Source organism: Camponotus floridanus, unplaced genomic scaffold, assembly GCF_003227725.1.
Source record: "Camponotus floridanus strain SB8 unplaced genomic scaffold, Cflo_v7.5 scaffold22, whole genome shotgun sequence".
Lineage (NCBI taxonomy): Eukaryota > Metazoa > Arthropoda > Insecta > Hymenoptera > Formicidae > Camponotus > Camponotus floridanus.
This window is the reverse complement of record NW_020229348.1, coordinates 99,012-109,473: the sequence shown is the minus strand read 5'-3', so window position 1 is coordinate 109,473 and position 10,462 is coordinate 99,012. Positions and strand designations below refer to the sequence as shown.

Genomic DNA, 10,462 nt, shown 5'->3' with positions numbered 1-10,462 from the left:
CGTCCCGAGATATAATTGAGGAAACGGCTATTTATGCGTGTACATATGTGTGTGCGTCGGCTCTTTTTTCCAGCTTCGAAAAACCGTGAGCGTTCCGCGTTCGCGCGGATCGCTCGCCAGATGGCAGCGCTAATCGGCCGCTATTGATCAAGTTAGGATTTTGCGAGGAGAGACGCGCGCGTTGATAAGATCTCGCGTATTTTTCGATCGCGCACGCAATACCTACCAACCTCCGCGCGACGTGTGTGCGTGTGACATTTGTCGCGCGCGGCAAGTGAGCTCGGCTCGCGTGACGCGTGAATTTCGGTGGCCGCGGGGCTCCCCGCGTTAGCGGCAGCGACAGCGTTGTCGTCGTCGTCGTCGTCGCGTAAACCCTCCCTCGCCCATGACGTCACTCGCGAATTACACAAGCGTCATCGCTCAGTCTGTTGTGGAAAATTTTGTCGCGGGATCTATGGTGGCGAGGTGCGTTGCTCCTTGAAGGGAACAACCGGCGAGTCTCTCGAGTGTCGATTGAGCGACGAGGAGACTTCATGAGATCGAAGTAAGCGCATCGCCGATTCTCTTCTTTCTTCCTCTGCCTCTCTCCCTCTCTTTCTCTGGCTTTCTCTTTTTTTTTCCTCTTAGCATATCGTCGTCACAATTATCAACATCACTGTTGACTCACGTCATCGTATCGTAAGCTAAATCCGCGCGAAGAGACTATGATGTGGGATTTTTTGACCGCGTTGTTTAACGGTAATGCCTCGAGTGTTGGACGACGTCGACGGCGTCGACGAAGCTTGCGATGCATATACATGCACACTCCTCGACGTCGCGACATGTCGTCTTATGTGACATTTCGCACCTGTCTGCGTCGCTTTTGCAACAGGAAATGAATAGGTCATATATTTAAGGGGCATTTATTTTTATATCGACTGTGTCTTAGCTTAGATTTTTCCCTATTCGTAGTTGCGTCATTAAAAAAAATTGTTGCTTGGATAATCGCGTGAAATTTTTCCTTATTCGCGTAATAAGCCAATTTGCAATTTTTATTTTACGATTCTTAAATTTATTTTATTTAAAGAGTTTAATATATATGTATCTAGTACGAGATAATACATGTTTAATGAAATTTAGAGAGAATTTTTCTATGTAAAACATTTGAGTTTATTCATGACAATCATTTTATTATCACTTTGCAATATCTATAAATATTAAACGTTTTATTAGAGGATTTAAATCATAAAACTATGACATTAACCATATTTTTCATTTATGTTACAGTTGAAGTTTACGAATAGTTTCTTATTGCCTTGTCATGATGTCTATGCAACAGTATTGTTTGCGGTGGAACAATCACCAGCCGAATTTCATCTCGGTTTTTTCCAACTTATTAAATAATGAGACTCTAGTGGATGTTACTCTTGCTGCAGAAGGCAGACAAATTCAAGCTCACAAAGTTGTACTGTCAGCATGCAGTACGTACTTTCAATCACTGTTTACAGTGAATCCTTGTCAGCACCCTATTGTTATACTCAAGGACATCAAGTTTTCGGACCTCAAGATTATGGTAGACTTTATGTACTATGGAGAAGTAAACATATCCCAAGATCAATTGCCATCTATTATAAAGGTAAAAAAAATACTTTAATAATTAGACAATCTGCTTATACTTGTGTAGAAAATACTTGATAAACAATACCATTTATTTAACAGACGGCAGAAAGCTTAAAAATAAAAGGACTTGCAGAAATGCATACAGCATCGTTGACTAAATGGCCAAGTGGAAGCAGCGAAACAGGTGGAGGAGATCGTGGCGAATCCTGCTCACCTAGTCCATCTCCATTATCTCCTTCTTTTCGTAGAAAAAGATTACGAAAGTCTTCTACAGGCTCAACGTCTGGTTCTGGCGATCGACCGGAAGAAATCAATGAAATAACACTAGTGGCTACTAATATTGTAAAACCTGAACCCGTAATTGCATCGCAAGAAAGTGGAGAGAATTTAAGGCGACCAATAAATACCAGCACAGAATCTCAAGGCAGTATTGATGAAGATCAAATATCAATTGTAAGTCAATATATAAATATATTTAATAATATTTAACACTAAATGATATAAAACACATACATTTAATTTTGTTATAAAATTCTTATAATTTTCAAACAAATAAATTATTAATTTAGGATAACATGCGATGTTCTTACATTTTAGATGAGTAATATGGAAACTAGTTCTACCAATACACCAGCCCAGAGTGATGGTTCTATTCAAGATGTAAGTCAACAATCGACAGGAGGAAACATTGGACAAAGTTCTGTGTCTTCGCAACCACCCTCTCATACTCATAGTCAAGGTAAGATATTGTATCCTATTTTAAGTAGAAATCTCCACAAATATTCAATCACTCAAATATCTATTATAAAACGTTATTATCTATGCACAAAGAGAAATAAAAAAGAGAGATATACACAGAATATATATATACGCATATATATATATAAAATTAATATATAGAGCTCTCAAAAATTCAAATATATATATATATATATATATATATATATATATATATATATATATTCTTACCACTTTTCTTTTTTATATATGCTGCATGAATAATTTTGAATATGATTGTGAATTGAAATTATTCAATTCTCTTGCATAGATATTATTTTGATATGTTTCTCTTTTTAATATATATATATATGTATATATATATATATATATATATATATATATATATATATGCTTTCTTGTATTTTCTTATTTTCACAATAAAATTATAATTTAATTTGCATATATTTAGAATGTGCTATTTATTTTATTAATGATAAAATGATTTTAGAAAAATATATTTTTCTAATAAATATATAAAAATAATATAGTATGTAAAAATAAAAGTATATAGAAGAGAACTAATATGAGATAAAAGTACAATCATTTTTGTATAATTTAATGTTTAATATTATGTATATTTGTTTATATTTTAATATACATTTTTTTATATAAATATTTTTATATATATTTGAAATTATAATGAGAAAATGAAAAAGTGCTCTTAGTCTCTTTCTTTTTTATCATTTTCTCAGAGATACATAATAATTTTTAAATTATATATTTTTTCCTTAATTTGAATTAAAAAGAAAAACTGCATGGAAATATATAAAATATTGTGTCTCTCAAACTTGATTATTTAACAAATATTTAGAAATATTTATTTTGATAATAATGTAAGATAAATCAGATAAATTAACAAGTTGATTGATATAGTGTTTGTAAACTATAGTAGATGACCTTGTATATAGAAACATGAAAAAGTTTAAAGATAATTTTTAATTTGATGGAATATGTCATGCGTGAGCAGGTAGCTATATTGTAGATTTAATAATATTTTTTATTAGATTGCATTGTAAATATAATCGCGATTCGACAACTTCGACAAATTGCATGACACCTCCCCTTTCGGCAAACATCAACCCTCCGATAATTGTTATTTTAATTATGTATATTGACTGTGGTGGGTATTTAAATTGCATGTCAATAAGCGAAGTTTACACACATTATATTATGCTGGCACAGATGCGTTTAAATGTATTGCACAAGGAGAATCAACAGACGTTTGACATGAAAATAGAGCGAAATTTCAGGAATTGAAACTTTATAATAATAATAATGCGAATGTGCAAAAAGAAAAAGATTGTTTCTCTCTCATTCATGAAAGAAGATCATCATGGTACACAGATACATAGCACACAATAAGTTATATTTCCGGAGAAGGATAATATGCCGGGCCTTTAACATTAACGGAGTGTGTATGTGTGCCACTATTCTGCCCTAAATGTAACAAATTCCGTAAATGTATTTCAATATTTCGAATAATGATGTGCTTAAAAATGTATCTGTGCCATGCCGCAATTTCATATTTAATACGCTCATATATATCGTTTCTTCACAAGATTTTATTTTTAATATCTATCATCTTTCGCTTACTTAGAGCTTAGTATTGTTTTTCTATATATCATAGAATAAAATTTTTTTTTTTTTATTAGATTATAATTATATTTGTATGCCTTGTTTTATATGAACAGAGATACGCTGATATATATTATGATATATTATATATATATATATATTCTTCTTTTATAGTTTAAATTATTAATGGCATAATATAATTATGTAAAAATGCATCTTTAATTGATTTTTACGTAATATACAGGTGAAGTAAATTAAAAAAAATGAGAATATACATGAAAATTATTCAAAATGGAGTAAGATTTAATCAAATGTTTTTTTTTTAAACTCTCATGCCAAAGAAAATTCAAGTATAGATCAGAATCGAACATTTTTTCGCTCACTGTTTATAATCGTAATAGTTCGTAATATTGTGTAATCATATTACTCTCATTCTTTACCATTTATCTTAATCGTAAACACTCAAAGTATCAGCGGATTGATAATTCCTGTGCTCTGACCAAAGATCAATCGGTCTGTTCTACAGGATTACAATGGACTATTATGGAGCACACATATCATCCGACACGTTTCGCTCTGTCCTCGTGTCAAACGAATCTGTCGATCCAAGCGTCGTCGGCGTTCACGACGCCCGAAATAACAACGTCCTCGACCATCAGCGATCAGTACTCTGGTACCAGCACGACTGGTTCCAGTTGCGCTCTGACGAACTATCCAAACTCTTCCCACGGGACGTTGCAGCACGCATCGTCGTCGGGCGGCCCTTCGCCATCGGCGCAGTGCCCGAGTAACTGCCAGAGTCCGTGCGCCAGCCCGCAGACTGCGATTAAGAGGAAACGATCGACTAATCCGCAAGCGGATGAGAACTTTATACGTGCGCTTGACGCCGTACGTTACGGTGGCATAGGGTTTTGTAAGGCGGCGAGGATGTTCGGCGTGAACAATCGAACGCTTTGGCTCGAGTATAAGAAGCGCGGCTATCCGAACAATCGGCCCAGCCTCAAGTCTCGCGTTAAGCAGGAAGTCAACTCCTCGCCGCCGCCACCACCGCCGTCGCAGCCGCCTCCGGCGCAACCCATGAACTCGTCGCAAAGCCCGACGCCTATGGGCCCGCCCACGACTCCGCACAGCACGCACAACACACATAGCACGCACACTATGCTAACCAGCCACAGTCCCCATACGATGCTGAGCGGTTATATCGACAGGCATACGGACTATGCGCTACCGAGTACCACGATGCCGATCAATCTGCATGGCGTCAACTATAACGCCATGTGAAACGAATCCTACCCGGAAAGTCACTTGTATAGACGACCTTGAGAAAAGTGTTACTTTCCTTCCTTCTTTGCTTCCCTTTTCTCTCTTTTATCCTGCTCCCTGTAAACAATTGAACCTATTTATCAAGTTTCTTGTGTTGACGGAAGTTTCACGAGGTGTTGGAAAGTCACCGAAAAAAAGAGAAAGTCCGAATGCTTTTTAATATTCAAAATTTAATATTTATAATACATTTTTTTTTTCGTATCCATAAATTTTTGAGTATTCGGATCTCAAAGTTGATATATGCAGATCTCAAAGTTGACATATAAGTCGCTATATATTTTATATTGTATAGGACTTATCACAGATGTGCTCCGTGCTTTTTCCTAGTTGTAAGCGATTTTAAATATTTGAACTTTATTTCTTTCCTTATCGAAAATTTTATGAATTATTACTAGTCCCGTGATTTTTCTCACATCTCATAACATTAAATGAATTGAATACTTACTTAAATATTATATTATAATTTCATATACTTTTCCTATATATATATATATTTTGTCTTTTTCTTTTCCCCAATTAAATCTTTGCTAGAGGAGAATCCGATTCAAGTGCGAATCGTTTGTAATTTAAGAAGAAACTGCGCGACCTTGGATATATCCAGAAAATCAATATTGTTTATATAATATTAAATTATTTAAATTAAATTTTTCTTTTTTTTGTAAAATATATATTTGTCTTAATTATATATATATATATTTCTATTCTTATGTTTTTCGAACTAAGACGTCTGCAATGTGATAAATGACCGGATTTATAAGCGACGAACACGTTCGCACTTACCAATTATTTCTCATATTTACGGCAGATCAACGATTTCTAATTTTTCGTTCATCATATGTTAAAATTATCAATGAAAATTTCATCTGGAATTGAGGCAATCGTTCAATGCTCCGAATAAAATGTTGCTGCAACTAATAGTGAAACTATACTGATTGTATGAGATTGTACAAAGCATACGATTAGAAATTGTGTTATATCTGTATTTGCACACGTGTGTTAGTACATTGTACGAGACTAACATTATGCACACACGGAGATAATCTATCAATACATGTATTACAATTAATTGTTACTATGTTGATAAATACATGAGAGAGAATTGTCATATACTCTCTTTTTAGGAAGGATATATTTTCCTTTTATATATATATATATATATATATATATATATATATATACACTTTTGTTTAACTTTTTATACTTTTATGATATATATATATATATATATATATATATATATATATATATGCATATATAAGAAATTAAAAAAAATATATATATATATATATATTTATATAATATTTGTTACATATTATAATATATATTATTTCGCTACATTATATTACTTTATTTTTTTCTATTATGTTTACATATCTACACATTTTTACTTATATGCTTTTGTTCATGAAACCGAAAAATCATATTAATGAAAACGTAAGTTGAATAATAATGTAAGCAAATGTTACTTGATATATTATTATTGCATATATTAAATTAATTCAAGCTTTATGAAAATAGTTTCTATTGTTTCAAAATGTAAATTTAATGTGAAATAATGTGAAATATTTAGAAAGGATAGTGTAATTGACTAATATATATACATTTATATCATTTCACTTTGACATTTGTATTTCTGTTATGTTTAATTATAATAATGATTTATTAGTTTAGTTCTCTAGTAAAATATATGTGATAGATATATGAGAAAACATTTTTTAACATTAATTATGTAAAATAAAAATAGGATATAAAAAACTGAAATATATGCATATGTATGTATGTATATGTATATACGTACATATATATGTACATATATACATATACATACAGATATGAACTATATGCAAACTAATATTTCTAATTTTGTTTGCAGAAATTATTTTTTGTTTTATTTATTCGTATTATTTGTTGTGTATATTTACTAATAACTAAATTAATCGCGAAACAGTGAAGGGTAATGCATGTATTGAATACAAAAAAATGCGAAAGCTTAAAATAATCGAAAAAATATTTTAATCGTACTTTTTACTTTTGCGTTTCTGTAAACTCAATATTTTTCGTCACAATGGAATGAAGATAGAAGCGTTCTAAAAGACGATTGAAAAATATACACTTGAGTGGTTTAAAATTAGAAATTAGTCTCTAGTAAAATAGTCGTTAATTGCACTGTTAAGAAGCATTTATATACCCCTTATATAAACGATTAAAAAATAATTCTGAAAGAATAAAAATTATTCTAACAGTTTGCAACAAGAATGGGATCCATTTATTTGTTTCAATGTGTCACAACCTTCTTTTCTTCATCAATCAGTTAATAAAATTTTTCATTCCTCTGGGATTATAAATAACTAATCGAAGATAAAAAAAGAATCTATATATGTCAAAAAATAATTAATAATAATAAATAACTAATCGAAGATAAAAAAAGAATCTATATATGTCAAAAAATAATTATGATCTAATCACACAATGTTTATCTTATTATTTATATAGATAGAATTTATTTAGAATTATTAAATAATTATGTTTATTATAAATATTTTTTTGTATATCGATGCATAATTAATATATATTCGCAACACTGAGATCTTCAATATTTTTCTTTGATAAAAATTGCTAATATATTGTATAAATATGATATATAAAATATATAAAATTATAATGGCAATAAAACTGATAATAATGTCGTGTATCGATTCTCTTTACTAAAGTCTATTCATTTATTATTATAGTTCTTCACTGCAAGACGCAAGCAGTAACGAAGAGGACTCGACTGCTAATTAGACAACCACGAGTGAAGAAAGAACCGAGTCACATGTCACCGGATGGCGAAGCAAGTTCTTCGCCTCACATTGTATCGACTTCCGTTCATCTCGCCGCATCGACACTGAACCTACCCCAAACGTCAAGGAGTTTCGAGGAATCGCGTATATCACCACCTCCGCACACCATGCTGGTCAATCAGCCGAATCTGCTGACGGTGACAACGACGTCGTCCAACTTGTTGACGGTACCCCAGCCGTCCTACTTGACCAAACAACACTCGCATCCGTTGCTGTCCAGTCAGCAACCGAGTACGTCCGGGACTTACTGGATACATCGACAACATTCACATCCGGAATTATCTGGCAGAACCACGAGTCCCTCAATAGTGATCGAACCAGCGCCCCTTATCAAGACGGAGGAAGAGGGATGTGAGGAGACCTCGACTCCGACTACTCTCTCTGAGCTGGGGACTACCAGCGGCACTTCCTCCGGATTGAGGGTGAAGACGACAGAATTGCGGCGGACTTCTTCATCGCCGCAGGTAGATATTCGAGATTAACATAAAAAAACAAATTAAATTAAATAATTTTATAATTCTAAATCCATAAGATAACAATCATATGAATAAGAAAGAAAACAATAATGATAAAAAAAAAACGTTATAATTAGAACGATATTCATAAATATAACATATGTTATATGTCAAGTAATATAAACATATAATTACAGTGTTGTCTTTTGATGTTTATTGCCTTTTTTTTCATTTATGATTCAAGATTAATTTTAACGAAACAAACATTTCTATGAAGAAACTATCAAATTAATGCTGGTTGGATATATACAATTTAATTTTTAGTTTTGTCGTTATGATAGACCAAATTTGTGTTTGTATGATTTAAGAATTGGATATAAAAATATGATATCATTCTTATATATTCATGCAATATATATGTCAAAAAATACTAAACTGTTAATATATCTGAAAAATTTATTTATTTTTGTTCTATTAGTAAACTGCAATAGAGATTAATTAGACTCCCTCTTATTTCTTTTTATCTGCGTGCACTTTATTATTTTTAAGTTGTAAAATTGATATGTATATCATATGAATTAAATAAATATAATTTAATATATTTGCTTTTAGACGAGCAGTAGCAGCAGAGAATCGTCTCGTGAGAATACGGGAGATCAACGATTAGGTCACTGTCCGGTGTTACGTCAGGGCCCTGCCTTAGGATGCAATCATTGCTGGAATACGATAGACGATCATGGCAGAATACTTCGTAGGAAGACCAAGTATCACTGTCCCGAATGTCAGATTAATTTGTGCATCGTACCCTGCTTCCAAGAATATCACGAGCAGCGGCGCGAATTAATTTCCAAATTGAAACCCTTACCAAAAACTAGCTCCGTTTAACTCTTTCGTATTTACTACACACTACTAAAGTACGTAGTAGTACAATGTACCTTGTTTTATAAGTAATTGTTACTTATCGGATTATATGTTGAGCACGCGCTTTAAATGTATGAAATTTTTTGACGTGACAAAATAACGAATCCATCATTAATGTGTAACATGTAACGTTACCATTTCATCCTGTATCGCGATCGATGTGAATCATGAAACTTTCAGTACAAAGACTTTTCGTGCTTCATATATTTTCATAATATATTTACAGCGTCTATAATTGTTGAAGTAGACGAAATTATATTGCAGTACAATCACACGATGATAATATTGCATGTTGCAGATATCGAATTTTTCTTTCTCATTATTATGTCTCTTATTACGCCTCTTAGCATTGTTATTTCTAGTGCAGTTTTATATATATATATAAATATATATATATATATATATATATATATATATATATATATACATCAAGGATAGGAAATTTACTTTTTAAAAGTAACTAGTTACCTTTACTCGTTAGTCGAGTAAAAAAAGTAACTCGTTACTTTATATACAGGATGGCCCATGTAAAGTGTTACAAATTTATATCTCGGAAACGAAGCAATTTAGAGAAAAATGTTTCAGACAAAAGTTGTATGGTTTCAAGGAAGACATAAGATTCGTTTCCGAGATATAAATTTGTAACACTTTACGTGGGCTACCCTGTATATACATTTATATTTTTGTCAAGACCTTTTCATTATCATGAAGTTAATATCAGAAAGAATTATTTTCAACATAGACATAAAAAATTATTTTCAATAATTTTATATAGTTTATGACAAAAGAAATATGCATCGAGGTCATAAAACAAACTAAATATTTTAGAATGTATATGTATAAATAATTATTTCATAACAATTCAGTTATTTTATTAGTTTTATATAAAAATTATACATATAAAATTATTATATAAAACATAATAATTATTATAGATTATTTTTAAAAACGTTTAATTTTCTAATA

General features: G+C 31.7%; 1 protein-coding gene across 3 annotated transcripts; it reads left to right on the top strand.

The window, feature by feature from the left end:
• The first annotated feature begins 133 nt into the window (after positions 1-133).
• LOC105253749 (longitudinals lacking protein, isoforms H/M/V) lies at positions 134-9,862 on the top strand. Of its 3 annotated transcripts, none has more exons than XM_011261997.2 (6): positions 134-544; positions 1,267-1,615; positions 1,699-2,052; positions 2,197-2,338; positions 8,010-8,584; positions 9,188-9,862. In XM_011261997.2, the coding sequence occupies exons 2-6, from the start codon at positions 1,301-1,303 to the stop codon at positions 9,458-9,460; spliced, it is 1,659 nt and encodes a 552-aa protein (XP_011260299.1). In that variant the 5' UTR covers positions 134-544; positions 1,267-1,300; the 3' UTR covers positions 9,461-9,862. The 3 variants fall into 3 exon arrangements, with proteins under 3 accessions (XP_011260299.1, XP_011260308.1, XP_019883755.1); XM_020028196.2 differs by lacking the exon at positions 134-544 and adding an exon at positions 725-882; XM_011262006.3 differs by lacking the exons at positions 8,010-8,584; positions 9,188-9,862 and adding an exon at positions 4,481-5,908.
• The last annotated feature ends 600 nt before the right edge of the window (positions 9,863-10,462 follow it).